The 15,658-nt window shown below is 40.9% G+C and overlaps 1 protein-coding gene across 2 annotated transcripts in view; it reads right to left on the reverse strand.

Moving 5' to 3' along the window:
* The window catches only part of LOC133623011 (uncharacterized), a 96,686-nt gene extending 81,440 nt beyond the window's left edge, over positions 1-15,246 (reverse strand). For both annotated transcript variants that reach the window (XM_072914300.1, XM_072914299.1), the window contains exon 1: positions 15,093-15,246. In XM_072914300.1, the coding sequence (XP_072770401.1) occupies positions 15,093-15,173 (81 nt within the window). In that variant the 5' untranslated portion in view covers positions 15,174-15,246. The remainder of the gene's footprint in view (positions 1-15,092) is intronic.
* Between the last annotated feature and the right edge of the window lie 412 nt (positions 15,247-15,658).

Consider the following 15,658-nt stretch of genomic DNA (forward strand, 5'->3'; position numbering starts at 1 on the left):
TCAGCGGAAAGGACGACTCTTGACAGATAGAAGTACTGGAGATCTCTGTCAAGGCTTATGCTCTGGTATGCTGACTCCCAGTCGTCAGTAAACATGGAAGCATTGACGTTTGTTTTTTTTAACACCAACAAACAAACAGCTTTTGAAATATAACCGTCCAGCTAGGACAGGGGTCGGCAACCCGCGGCTCCGGAGCCGCATGCGGCTCTTTGATCACTCTGATGCGGCTTAGCAGCTTACTTGCTGAACCCCCTCAATTTTCCCGTGAAACTTCCGGATTTCAGTGCCTCTTGCAGAAAACTCCCGGGATCAATATTCACTGATTTTCACCCTTACGGCTATAATAAGGGCCTATAATAAGGGCGTGCCATGATGGTACAACATTTGGCGCCCCCTACAATCTGTATTAACAGCGTGCCAGCCTATCACATTAATACAATATACATCTTCTGCTTGCTCACGTACGTGACAGCAATGCATACTTGGTCAACAGCCACACAGGTTACACTGACGGTGGTCATATAAATTAACTTTAACACTCTTACTAATAATGCGCCACACTTTGAACCAAAACCAAACAAGAATGACAAACACATTTCGGGAGAACATCTGCACCTTAACACAACATAAACACAACAGAACAAACACCCAGAATCCCATGCAGCCCTGACTCTCCCCCCCCCCCCCCCCCCCCTCTGTGCGTCGGTTGAGGTGGGCGGGGTTTCAAGGTCAAGGTCAAGGTTCAACTTTATTGTCCCCGCGGGGAAATTTGTCTTGGGCACAGTGCATCATTGCTTTCTTAACATACCCAAAAACAACAGAACAAAAACACAAGCACAGACACAACCACAACCATACAACTAACATTTAAACATCAGAACATGGAGCTTGATAGACATAGGTGGCACTTTGATGTAGGCATAAAATCTACAGTATGGAGATAAAGATAAAGTACCAATGTGCATTGCACTAGAGCTCATGGATAAAGTGCTGTGTGCTAAAGTGCTTAGTTCTAAAGTGCTATGTGCTAAAGTGCTATGTGCTAAAAAAGTGCTAACCTATGTATTAAAATTCTATTGCACATTGTTGGTCAGCTTAATGGAGGCTGGAACAAATGATAATTTAAGGCGGTTAGATTTGCATAGTGGGACCCGGAGTCTTCAGGTTTCCATATTCAGGAAAGAGTGGGTGTTGTGAGTTGGAAATAATTTTCTTAGCTTTTTTCCTAACTGCCTGCTCATAGATGCTCTGTATAGGCTCATATTCTTTCCTCCCTACGATTTTCATTGCCGTTTTATGCATGGCGGCCAGTTTGCTTTTTAGCTTAACGGTTAGGTTGCCAAACCATGAGGTGATCCCGTATCTAATGATGCTCTCTACAATGGCACGGTAGAAAATCATCATGATATGGCTGCTTACGCCGTACAATCTTAATCTTCGCAAAAAATATAGCCTCTGTTGCAGTCTATTGCACAGTTTGTCAATATGTGTCTTCCAGCAGAGAAGATTATCAATATGAACCCCTAAATATTTATATGAGGATACCTGGGTGATTTCCTGATTTTTGATGACCACTGGCTCATGGTCAGTCACTTTCCTCGGATCCAAAACCATTTCCTGTGTCTTGGTCACATTTAAAATAAGATAGTTAGTGTCACACCACCTAATAAATAGGTCTATCTCGTCTTGGTACACAGAGGGGTCCGTATCCTTGTGTAGAAGGCTTAGGAGCACGGTATCGTCCGCAAATTTCACCATATAATTGTTAGGGTGCACAGTCCTACAATCATTGGTGTACAATGTAAATAGTGTTGGTGGGTTTGGTAGCGGAAGAGTTAGGGCTGCATGGGATTCTGGGTATTTGTCCTGTTGTGTTTATGTTGTGTTACGGTGCAGATGTTCTCCCGAAATGTGTTTGTCATTCTTGTTTGGTGTGGGTTCACAGTGTGGCGCATTATTAGTAAGAGTAAGGTTTTTTTTTATACCGCCACCGTCAGTGTAACCTGTGTGGTTGTTGAACAAGTATGCCTTGCTGTCGACTACGTGAGCAAGCGGAAGCCCCATACAACATGTGGCTGATCAGGCACGCTGGATGTAGAGGGCGCTATATGATGTACCATCACGGCACGCATGACGCTGACAAGCGCTAATCATTCAAAACCCGCGTGCCACACCAGCTTATAAATTCCATTCAAAGGTGCGAGCAGCATGTCTGTGACTCCTGGTTTATACATAGCACTAAGCAAAATAAATTTTTTATATGCATCATTTAAAATTTCAAAAAATTTTGCGGCTCCCATTGTTGTCTATAATTTGTGAAACTGGTCAAAATGGCTCTTTGACTGGTAAAGGTTGCCGACCCCTGAGCCAGGAGGTAGCTGGATGAAGAACATTTTAAAAATGTTTTTACACTCTAAAACAAGAGTTGGAGTGCTATGCATTACCAATTTGTTAGGGGTGTAACGGTACACAAAAATTTCGGTTCGGTACGTACCTCGGTTTAGAGGTCACGGTTCGGTTCATTTTCGGTACAGTAAGAAAACAACTAAATATACTGTAAATTTTTTGGTTATTTATTTACCAAATTTGTAAACAATGGCTTTATCCTTTTAACATTGGGAACACTATAATAATTCTGCCCACGTTAATCAACATTAAACTCAAGTTGTTGCTCAGATTAAATAAAATGACCAAACTTTTCTTCTACATATAAAAAGTGCAACATTAAACAGTTTCAAGTCCACTCATCATGCTTAATTTATTACAGCATTTGGGAAGCCTGTAGTTGATTTTTATTATGTAAATGTTATATTTTTATCAACATGTGATAGCAGGGACCCTGCCATTCAAAACTAGGCTGCTGCATTTCTAATGATTCATGTAACTATCTGAAAAAAATGGTACAATAGCAATAGGAGAGACTAATTCATCCTTGAACACCATGGAGTTCATGTAGGCTTAATGATGCACTTACATTATTATATCAACTATCAGAGACAGAAACTCTTCATTTAACATAATGTCCTTTTTTTTGCTGCTTCAACACAGCTCAATCAACACAGAAAAAGGTAAAGTGAAATAACAGACAAACAGGGCTTTGCTGTCCGTAACACACACACACCGCAAAATGAGCTAACGTTATGCTAAAAGCGAATTAGCCTTCACCTCAAGCCAGGACTGCGAGCGAGCTGAGCTGCCTTTTATATTTCTAGAAGAAGAACAACTAGAACTAGAAGAAGAAGAACTAGAACATCTCATAGTGATGTTACTAGTAGTTGACTGGGAGGTGTTTATTATAATTTGGGGAGAGTCCGCTGCCTGATGCTTACCTGCTAAACGCTAATCACTGACTACATGCGCTCTGAATACGCACTGCTGATTGGCTGTTACCGCTCTGTTTGTAACCAATCAGATGGTTGTGTGGGTGGGACAATGCTGGGTGCTGTGTAGAGGACTGACAGAAACAGAGGCAGAAGGAAGCGGAGGCGACTACTTAATATGTCCGTGTGGAAACTCGTTCGGTACACCTCCGAACCGAAACCCCCGTACCGAAACGGTTCAATACAAAGTATACAAGTATAAGTCGCACCGGCCGAAAATAATAAATAATAAAGAAGGAAGGAAAAAATAATAATAAAGAAGGAAAAAAACATACAGTATAAGTCGCACTGGAGTATAAGTCGCATTTTTTGGGGAAATGTATTTGATAAAAGCCAACAGCAAGAATAGACATTTGAAAGGCAATTTAAAATAAATAAAGAACCGATTGTAGCTGAGATAGGCTCCAGCGCCCCCCGCGACCCCAAAGGGAATAAGCGGTAGAAAATGGATGGATGGATAGTGAACAACAGGCTGAATAAGTGTACGTTATATGAGGCATAAATAACCAACTGGTATGTTAACGTAACATATTATAGTAAGAGTCATTCAAATAACTATAACATATAGAACATGCTATACGTTTACCAAACAATCTGTCACTCCTAATCGCTAAATCCCATGAAATCTTATACGTCTAGTCTCTTACGTCAATGAGATCAATAATATTATAATGTGTTAATCATTTCACACATAAGTCGCTCCTGAGTATAAGTCGCACCGCCGGCCAAACTATGAAAAAAACTGCCACTTATAGCCCGAAAAATACGGTACAAAGAATTGCTTTTGTGACATCTAGTGGACACATTTAGAACAGCAGTTTCTTTCATTCAAAAAATGTTGGCTCATTTTTATACTTAGCAAACTTATCCCACGGGCCGGATAAAACCTATTCAGGCCCACGGGCCTTACGTCTGACACCTTCCGCTTTAGAGACTGATGATTTTAGCTTGGAGGTAATCCTCCTTTTTCATTGTCCCATTTACTCTCTGTAAAGCAGCAGTTCCATTGGCAGTAAAACAGACCCAGAGCATGATACTACCACCACCATGCTTGACGGTAGGAGTGGTGTTCCTGGGATTAAAGGCCTCACCTTTTCTCCTCCAAACATATTGCTGGGTATTGTGGACAAACTGCTAAATTTTTGTTTCATCTGACCACAGAACTTTCCTCCAGAAGGTCTTATCTTTGTCCGTGTGATGTCACATGAAACAAAAATGGAGCTGTTTGGCCACAATGGCCTTTAATCCCAGGAACACCATTCCCACCGTCAAGCATGATGGTGGTAGTATTATGCTCTGGGCCTGTTTTGCTGCCAATGGAACTGGTGCTTTAAATGGGACAATGAAAAAGGAGAATTACCTCCAAATTCTTCAGGACAAACTAAAATCATCAGCCCGGAGGTTGGGTCTCGGGCGCAGTTGGGTGTTCCAACAGGACAATGACCCCAAACTAGGGCTGTAACGGTACGTGTATTTGTATTGAACCGTTTCGGTACGGAGGTTTCGGTTCGGTTCGGAGGTGTACCGAACGAGTTTCCACATGGACATATTAAGTAAGTTGTGTAAACAATGCACACCGAGGCACAACACACGGCATGCTAGCAGCTAACAGGCTAGGATAGACTGACCATACGTCCTCTTTTCACCGGACATGTCCTCTTTTGCGGAGCTGTCAGGGCGGAGTTTCTTAAATGCCTCAAATGTCCGGCATTTTGAGTTAGGGTTGCGTGTATTTTCAATGTACGTTCAGGGTTAAGAAGGGGTTAAAAACAAAACAAACAGCAGCATTGGTGAGGGAGTGGCAGAGACAGAGAGAGAGAGAGAGTTATGATAAACGCGCTTTTTATCCATAGATTTATCACATTTAATTTTTTATTATCTATAGCAGGGGTGTCAAAAGTGTGCCCCGGAGGCCATTTGCGGCCCACAGCTAATGTTTTAAAGGCCCACGACACATTCTAAAATTACTATTAAAATAAACAAAAATATAACAAAAGTGAAATAAAAAAGCTTAAATGTAATTTAGAAAAAGTTGCAATGTTGACTAATAAAACAAAGCTGGTTTTTTTTCTTTCAAACTATCATTGCTCAAAACATAATATTGAATCAAAATCAATGCTATTATGAATTATTGACCTACCCAAGGTTCCCATTACTTCACATCAAATATTCCACTAAGAAAAATATTTTTGGTGGAAGATTTTGCAAATTTGGTAAATAAATAACCCAAAAATGTATATTTTGTTGTTTTCTTATTGTACCGAAAATGAACCGAACCGTGACCTCTAAACCGAGGTACGTACCGAACCGACATTTTTGTGTACCGTTACACCCCTATCCCGATCCAGGTTTTTGCACTTCCGATCCGATACCGATATTGTTTTTGCACTTCCGATCCGATACCGATACTGACCGATACCGATACTGACCGATACCGATACTGACCGATACTGGCCTATCTGAGCATGTATTAAAGTTTAAAGTTATTTAGCCTACTTAGTTGTCAGAATCATGTTGAAAAGGGTTTTAGTACTCTTGATAACAACTAGCCAGCTGAATTAGGGGAGTTTGAATAATACACAATGGTTGGTAACAAGAAACTGACCTGTTTATTCAAGGATAAACACAAAATAGACAAAATTATACATGACAAACAGAAATGGCATCATTGAAACTAGGGCTGGGCGATATGGCCTTTTTTTAATATTGCGATATTTTAAGGCCATATTGCGATACACGATATATATCTCGATATTTTGCCTTAGCCTTGAATGAACACTTGATGCATATAATCACAGCAGTATGATGATTCTATGTGTCTACATTAAAACATTCTTCTTCATACTGCATTAATATATGCTACTTTTAAACTTTCATGCAGAGAAGGAAATCACAACTAAAAAAAAATCACTAATTTTTTCATACGGTGTTGATGTGGAAATGTTTGCCTCGGCATTTTGATGGTGTGGACGTGTGGCACCGAATGGAGATAAGCGTCTTGACAGACGTCACAATATTTGACCAATGATGACGAAAACTGTTTTCTCTGTCGTGTCCGTGTGTCGAAAATTGTTATGCGCTTATTTTTTTATCTGATTTTGTGCGTGGCATAGATTTGCCGTGCGCAATTGCACAGGCGTGCTACCTCTTTGCTGCGAGAGGGCGTATACGTATGTGACGTATGACGTGACAGTATGTGACGTGTGTAAGAAGGTGCGCTTGCTGTCTGTGAGAGGGAGACACAGGAAAGAGAGAGAAGAGCCTGTCGTGTAATGCCAGCAGCTAAAAGCAACTGCGTGAGAATCCACAGACCTGTGGATGTGTTGAAGGTGTGCTGGAAAATGCGGAACGGAAATTAGGGAGCAGCAGAAAAATGGAATGTATTATTTAGATACAGGTAAAAGCCAGTAAATTAGAATATTTTGAAAAACTTGATTTATTTCAGTAATTGCATTCAAAAGGTGTAACTTGTACATTATATTTATTCATTGCACACAGACTGATGCATTCAAATGTTTATTTCATTTAATTTTGATGATTTGAAGTGGCAACAAATGAAAATCCAAAATTCTGTGTGTCACAAAATTAGAATATTACTTAAGGCTAATACAAAAAAGGGATTTTTAGAAATGTTGGCCAACTGAAAAGTATGAAAATGAAAAATATGAGCATGTACAATACTCAATACTTGGTTGGAGCTCCTTTTGCCTCAATTACCGCGTTAATGCGGCGTGGCATGGAGTCGATGAGTTTCTGGCACTGCTCAGGTGTTATGAGAGCCCAGGTTGCTCTGATAGTGGCCTTCAACTCTTCTGCGTTTTTGGGTCTGGCATTCTGCATCTTCCTTTTCACAATACCCCACAGATTTTCTATGGGGCTAAGGTCAGGGGAGTTGGCGGGCCAATTTAGAACAGAAATACCATGGTCCGTAAACCAGGCACGGGTAGATTTTGCGCTGTGTGCAGGCGCCAAGTCCTGTTGGAACTTGAAATCTCCATCTCCATAGAGCAGGTCAGCAGCAGGAAGCATGAAGTGCTCTAAAACTTGCTGGTAGACGGCTGCGTTGACCCTGGATCTCAGGAAACAGAGTGGACCGACACCAGCAGATGACATGGCACCCCAAACCATCACTGATGGTGGAAACTTTACACTAGACTTCAGGCAACGTGGATCCTGTGCCTCTCCTGTCTTCCTCCAGACTCTGGGACCTCGATTTCCAAAGGAAATGCAAAATTTGCATGGTTGGGTGATGGTTTGGGGTGCCATGTCATCATATTTTTCATTTTCATACTTTTCAGTTGGCCAACATTTCTAAAAATCCCTTTTTTGTATTAGCCTTAAGTAATATTCTAATTTTGTGACACACGGAATTTTGGATTTTCATTTGTTGCCACTTCAAATCATCAAAATTAAATGAAATAAACATTTGAATGCATCATTCTGTGTGCAATGAATAAATATAATGTACAAGTTACACCTTTTGAATGCAATTACTGAAATAAATCAAGTTTTTCAAAATATTCTAATTTACTGGCTTTTACCTGTAGGTGCGTTGGAAAACACGGACCGGAATTTTTTTTAAAACTGGATCTGGATCGGCATTTTCCCATGCCTTGCCGATACGCATTTTTTGGCAAATATCGGCGGCCGATCCGTTCCAAATATCGGATCGGGACATCCCTACCCCAAACACACGTCAAAAGTGGTAAAGGAATGGCTAAATCAGGCTAGAATGAAAGTTTTAGAATGGCCTTCCCAAAGTCCTGACTTAAATGTGTGGACAATGCTGAAGAAACAAGTCCATGTCAGAAAACCAACACATTTAGCTGAACCGCACCAATTTTGTCAAGAGGAGTGGTCAAAAATCCAAGCAGAAGCTTGTGGATGGCTACCAAAAGCGCCTTATTGCAGGTAAACTTGCCAAGGGACATGTAAGCAAATATTAACATTGCTGTATGTATACTTTTGACCCTCACATTTTCAGTAGACCCATAATAAATTCATAAAAGAACCAAACTTCAAGTGACCAACAATTATGTGCTCCAATCACTCTATCACAAAAAAATAAGAGTTGTAGAAATGATTGTAAACTCAAGACAGCCATGACATGATGTTCTTTACAAGTGTATGTCCACTTTTGACCACCACTGTAGGTAGTTCTTGTGTAAAAAGACCCCCGTTTACAGTAAAGGTTGTTCGAATTAAAAGGGGCCCGATCTTACATTTCCAACTTTTCAGATGTATCCATATGTTTCAGTTGTTGTTTAAAACGTGTGAACAGTCGGGCACAAGAAGTTTACAAAATTTCCAATGCCAACTTTTTTTTTTTTTTTACATCCATACCATGAACAATTAAATAAACTTTTTTTTTTTTTTTTTTTGCAAATAATTAACTTAGAATTTCATGGCTGCAACACGTGCCAAAGTACCGTATTTTCCGCACTATTAGCCGCACCTAAAAACCACAAATTTACTCAAAAGCTGACAGTGCGGCTTTTAACCCGGTGCGCTTTATATATGGATTAATATTAAGATTCATTTTCATAAAGTTTCGGTCTCGCAACTTCGGTAAACAGCCGCCATCTTTTTTCCCGGTAGAACAGGAAGCGCTTCTTCTTCTACGCAAGCAACCGCCAAGGTAAGCACCCGCCCCCATAGAACAGGAAGCGCTTCTTCTTCTACTGTAAGCAACCACCCGCCCGCGTAGAAGAAGAAAAAGGGCGCGGATATCACCGTACGTTTCATTTCCTTTGTGTGTTTACATCTGTAAAGACCACAAAATGGCTCCTACTAAGCGACAGGGATCCGGTTCATGAAAAGACGCAATCTCTCCATCCGCACACGGACTACTATTTCACAGCAACTGATATTCCTGTGAACCGCACTGTGGATACAACGGGAGCACGTACGGTGAATATTCGCACCACAGGGAATGAGAAGTCATCCTTCACTGTGGTTCTAGCTTGCCATGCTAATGGCCAGAAACTTCCACCCATGGTGATATTCAAAAGGAAGACCTTGCCAAAAGAGACCTTTCCAGCCGGCGTCATCATAAAAGCTAACTCGAAGGGATGGATGAAGAAAAGATGAGCGAGTGGTTAAGGTAAGTTTACGCGAAGAGGCCGGGTGGCTTTTTTCACGCAGCTTCGTCCATGTTGATATACGACTCCATGCGCGCCCACATCACGCTGGTTTTAATATATTATTAAAGTTTGACTGACCAATCTGACTGTTTTTTTGACATTCCTTTAGCGCAGTTAGATGCGGTCTTACAACACGGGGCGGCTTATAGGTGGACAAAGTTTTGAAATATGCCGTTCATTGAAGGCGCGGCTTATAACCCAGGGCGCCTTATGGTGCGGAAAATACGGTAGTTGGGAAAGGGCATGTTCACCACTGTGTTACGTCACCTTTTCTTTTAACAACACTCAGTAAAGGTTTGGGAACTGAGGAGACACATTTTTGAAGCTTCTCAGGTGGAATTCTTTCCCATTCTTGCTTGATGTACAGCTTAAGTTGTTCAACAGTCCGGGGGTCTCCGTTGTGCTATTTTAGGCTTCATAATGCGCCACACATTTTCAATGGGAAACAGGTTTGGACTGCAGGCAGGCCAGTCTAGTACCCGCACTCTTTTACTATGAAGCCACGTTGATGTAACACGTGGCTTGGCATTGTCTTGCTGAAATAAGCAGGGGCGTCCATGGTAACGTTGCTTGGATGGCAACATATGTTGCTCCAAAACCTGTATGTACCTTTCAGCATTAATGGTGCCTTCACAGATGTGTAAGTTACCCATGTCTTGGGCACTAATACACCCCCATACCATCACACATGCTGGATTTTCCACTTTGTGCCTATAACAATCCGGATGGTTCTTTTCCTCTTTGGTCCGGAGGACACGACGTCCACAGTTTCCAAAAACAAATTTGAAATGTGGACTCGTCAGACCACAGAACACTTTTCTACTTTGTATCAGTCCATCTTAGATGAGCTCAGGCCCAGCGAAGCCGACGGCGTTTCTGGGTGTTGTTGATAAACGGTTTTCGCCTTGCATAGGAGAGTTTTAACTTGCACTTACAGATGTCGCGCAAGGTCCGTAATATCATAGATTTCTCCAGATTCTCTGAACTTTGTGATGATATTACGGCCCGTAGATGGTGAAATCCCTAAATTCCTTGCAATAGCTCGTCGAGAAATGTTGTTCTTAAACTGTTCGACAATTTGCTCACGCATTTGTTGACAAAGTGGTGACCCCGTCCACAGTTTCCAAAAACAATTTGAAATGTGGACTCGTCAGACCACACAACACTTTTCTACTTTGTATCAGTCCATCTTAGATGAGCTCAGGCCCAGCGAAGCCGACGGCGTTTCTGGGTGTTGTTGATAAACGGTTTCCGCCTTGAATAGGAGAGTTTTAACTTACAGATGTAGCAACCAACTGAAGTTACTGACAGTGGGTTTCTGAAGTGTTTCTGAGCCCATGTGGTGATATCCTTTATCCTTGTTGATGCAGTACAGCCTTAGGGATGGAAGGTCACGGGCTTAGCTGCTTACATGCAGTGATTTCTCCAGATTCTCTGAACCCTTTGATGATATTACGGACCGTAGATGGTGAAATCCCTAAATTCCTTGCAATAGCTGGTTGAGAAAGGGTTTTCTTAAACCGTTCAACAATTTGCTCACGCATTTGTTGACAAAGTGGTGACCCTCGCCCCATCCTTGTTTGTGAATGACTGAGCATTTCATGGAATCTACTTTTATACCCAAATCATGGCACCCACCTGTTCCAAAATTAGCCTGCACACCTGTGGGATGTTCCAAATAAGTGTTTGATGAGCATTCCTCAACTTTATCAGTATCTATCGCCACCTTTCCCAACTTCTTTGTCACGTGTTGCCGGCATCAAATTCTAAAGTTAATGATTATTTGCAAAAAATAAAATAAAGTTTATGAGTTTGAACATCAAATATGTTGTCTTTGTAGCATATTCAACTGAATATGGGTTGAAAATAAAATAAATTACTCTCTGACTGTCAATATGGGTTTAGATCAAACAGATCTACATCAATGGCAATAGTTGAAACAATAGAGGAAATCACAAATGCCATAGAAAAGAAACAATATGCAATGGGAATATTTATTGATCTAAAAAAAGCATTTGACACAATTAACCACGATATATTAATCAATAAAATGGAAAAGTATGGAATTAGGGGAGTTGTACTAGATTGGCTTATAAGTTACTTAAATAAGAGACAACAGTTTGTGAAGTTGGGGGATTGCTGTTCATCGTGTTTGGATATTGTTTGTGGTGTCCCCCAGGGGTCAGTGTTGGGGCCAAAACTGTTCACCCTATATATCAATGATATATGTAAAGTGTCTACATTATTGAAATTAGTGTTATTTGCTGATGACACTGATATTTTTTGTTCAGGGGATGACTTAAATCAATTGCAAGAAGTCATTATGGAAGAAATGAGTAAACTAAAAACTTGGTTTGACTACAATAAATTGTCATTAAACCTGACTAAGACTAAGTTCATGCTGTTTGGAAAGAGGACACGTGAAACAAGGGTGCAGATACAAATAGATGGGGTGGATATTGAAAGGGTTTTTGAAATAAAATTCCTTGGAGTTACAATTGACGATCAAATTAACTGGAAATCACATATAAAACATGTACAATCTAAGCTGTCAAGAAGCATCTCAGTAATAAATAAAGCAAAGCAGGTTCTGGATCACAAATCACTCCACATTCTTTACTGTTCATTAGTTTTACCATACTGTGTGGAAGTCTGGGGGAATAATTATAAAAGCTCATTAAATTCAATAACTACACTTCAGAAAAGAGCTGTACGCATCATCAACAAGGTTGGATATCTGGACCATACTCACTCACTATTCTTACAGTCAAAAATATTAAAATGTAATGATATTATTTTGTATCAAACTGCACAAATAATGTATAAAGCCAAAATAAATAAACTCCCGGGAAGCATTCAAAAATTGTTCAGCACACGAGAGGGCGGTTATAATTTAAGGGGGAATTTAAATTTCAAAATGCTTAGTTATAGAACGACCATTAAAAGTTTTTGTATTTCAATTTGTGGAGTGAAATTATGGAATGGTTTGAATGTGGACTTAAAGCAATGTCCAAACATAAACCAGTTTAAAAAGAAGTACCGTATTTTCCGCACTATAAGGCGCACCTAAAAACCACAAATTTTCTCAAAAGCTGACAGTGCGCCTTATAACCCGGTGCGCTTTATATATGGATAAATATTAAGATTCATTTTCATAAAGTTTCGGTCTCGTAACTACGGTAAACACCCGCCATCTTTTTTCCCGGTAGAACAGGAAGCGCTTCTTCTTCTACGCAAGCAACCGCCAAGGTAAGCACCCGCCCCCATAGAACAGGAAGCGCTTCTTCTTCTACTGTAAGCAACCACCCGCCCGCGTAGAAGAAGAAAAAGCGCGCGGATATTACCGTACGTTTCATTTCCTTTGTGTGTTTACATCTGTAAAGACCACAAAATGGCTCCTACTAAACGACAGGGATCCGGTTCATGAAAAGACGCAATCTCTCCATCCGCACACGGATTACTATTTCACAGCAACTGATATTCCTGTGAACCGCACTGTGGATACAACGGGAGCACGTACGGTGAATATTCGCACCACAGGGAATGAGAAGTCATCCTTCACTGTGGTTCTAGCTTGCCATGCTAATGGCCAGAAACTTCCACCCATGGTGATATTCAAAAGGAAGACCTTGCCAAAAGAGACCTTTCCAGCCGGCGTCATCATAAAAGCTAACTCGAAGGGATGGATGAAGAAAAGATGAGCGAGTGGTTAAGGTAAGTTTAAGTTTACGCGAAGAGGCCGGGTGGCTTTTTTCACGCAGCTTCGTCCATGTTGATATACGACTCCATGCGCGCCCACATCACGCTGGTTTTAATATATTATTAAAGTTTGACTGACCTATTTGACTGTTTTTTTGACATTCCTTTAGCGCAGTTAGATGCGGCTTATAACACGGGGCGGCTTATAGGTGGACAAAGTTTTGAAATATGCCGTTCATTGAAGGCGCGGCTTATAACCCAGGGCGCCTTATGGTGCGGAAACAGAGGTACAGAGATGAAGAAGGGCTTTGATATTGGCTTGTTTATGTTACAGAAGAGTGTCGGGCTGCCCATTGAGGCAGTGGTGTTGCTGTGGTGGCATGATACCATTTCCATGATCACTAGTGGTAATGGTGTGGCTATGTATGTGTGTAGTGTGCATATGTATGTATATATCTATAATTTATGTATATACAAGTTCATTAAGTTTGTACATTGAGTGAACAGGTAGTTTCTAACTCAGAGTAATTTATGATTTAAAGAAAAGGGGTGGGATTAAATAAGTGTAAACTTCTTCTCACTCCTTTTCAAATATGTAAAAAAAAATAATAATAAATAAAGTCCAATGCTCATTTGTTTTTGTTTTTTCTTTTCCATTGTTTTGTTTAGAGATGCTACCTCAGTAGAAGCATTTAAGTCCCATCTTAAAACTCATTTGTATACTCTAGCCTTTAAATAGCCCCCCTGTTAGACCAGTTGATCTGCCGTTTCTTTTCTTTTCTCCTCTGCTCCCCTTTTCCTTGAGGGGGGGGGGGGGGGGGAGGGGCACAGGTCCGGTGGCCATGGATGAAGTGCTGGCTGTCCAGAGTCGGGACCCGGGGTGGACCGCTCGCCTGTTTATCGGCTGGGAACATCTCTGCGCTGCTGACCCGTCTCCGCTCGGGATGGTGTCCTGCTGGCCCCACTATGGACTGGACTCTTACTATTATGTTGGATCCACTATGGACTGGACTCTCACAATATTATGTCAGACCCACTCGACATCCATTGCTTTCGGTCTCCCCTAGAGGGGGGGGGGGGTTACCCACATATGCGGTCCTCTCCAAGGTTTCTCATAGTCATTCACATCGACGTCCCACTGGGGTGAGTTTTTCCTTGCCCGTATGTGGGCTTTGTACCGAGGATGTCGTTGTGGCTTGTGCAGCCCTTTGAGACACTTGTGATTTAGGGCTATATAAATAAAGATTGATTGATTGATTGTTTTCATTTTGTTATAATGTCTGTTAAGGCTATAGCACTGTATTGGATCAGGTTTGCTCTTGTTTTTATGCATATTTGAAATAAAAAATATATCAATCAATCAATCAAAATGATTTGCAAATCATTGTATTCCGTTTATATAACACCATTTCCCAACTCATATGGAAACGGGGTTTGTACAATGCATGACTTCATTGAAAAACAACTGCAATTAAACTTCACGACTAACATGCAAACGGTTGCTAACTGTAACCCCCCAAACTAAGGGGTGTTCAGAAGCAGTGTTGCCTTCTGCTAAATTCGGCGTGGGTGTTATCTTATAAAAAATAATTGATTGTGGAGAAATGTTGACTTTTAAGTTGTTGCCTTGTATTGCAAGCATGGATTGACATAGTCGTGTAGTCTCGGGAAAAAAAACAAAAAACAGCAGATTAACTTCAGGCACAAACACGCCGAATTGTAACGTGTTCGATTCTGCGTCCTTCAAAACACTTTTAATCCTGAATATCGAGTTATTTTTCGCCCAGGCGCAAATTAAAAGTGGAGATTCCACAGCCTGTGAAAGTCAACGAGCGAGAAAGTTGAGAAGAAAACTTGTGGACTAACTTACTTTCTGTGCTGCGCATCCCATCAGGAGGAGTAGATATGCTGTCATGAAAACATGCGCCCCAAACGAGGAAATATAAGTCATTTTCTTCTAATTGCGTGTCTTTTAAAATGCGACGCCCGGCGAAAGCGTGTCCTTTTTTGCCACTCTCATTCACCTGAAGTGTCGGGAGCGCGCTTTCCATCCTTCATGTTCCCGCCCACATTCATCATCACAAATTGTGGAGATAAATATTAGAATCAACTCCAGTTTTTGTTAGTATTCTCGTAAATAACACCATATTGTCAGTATCGAAATATTAAATATTGAATAAAATTGCTCGGATCTTGTTTAATTCATGTCGTTGTCATTCTTAGTATCACCGCCAGATGGCGCCCGTGTATGAAGAACCACTTTCACGCCCTGCTGGAAAGATGCGGGTTATACAGGTAAAAGCCAGTAAACTAGAATATTTTGAAAAACTTGATTTATTTCAGTAATTGCATTCAAAAGGTGTAACTTGTACATTATATTTATTCATTGCACACAGACTGATGCATTCAAATGTTTGTTTCATTCAATTTTGATGA

This window comes from Nerophis lumbriciformis, linkage group LG12 (assembly GCF_033978685.3).
Source record: "Nerophis lumbriciformis linkage group LG12, RoL_Nlum_v2.1, whole genome shotgun sequence".
NCBI lineage: Eukaryota > Metazoa > Chordata > Actinopteri > Syngnathiformes > Syngnathidae > Nerophis > Nerophis lumbriciformis.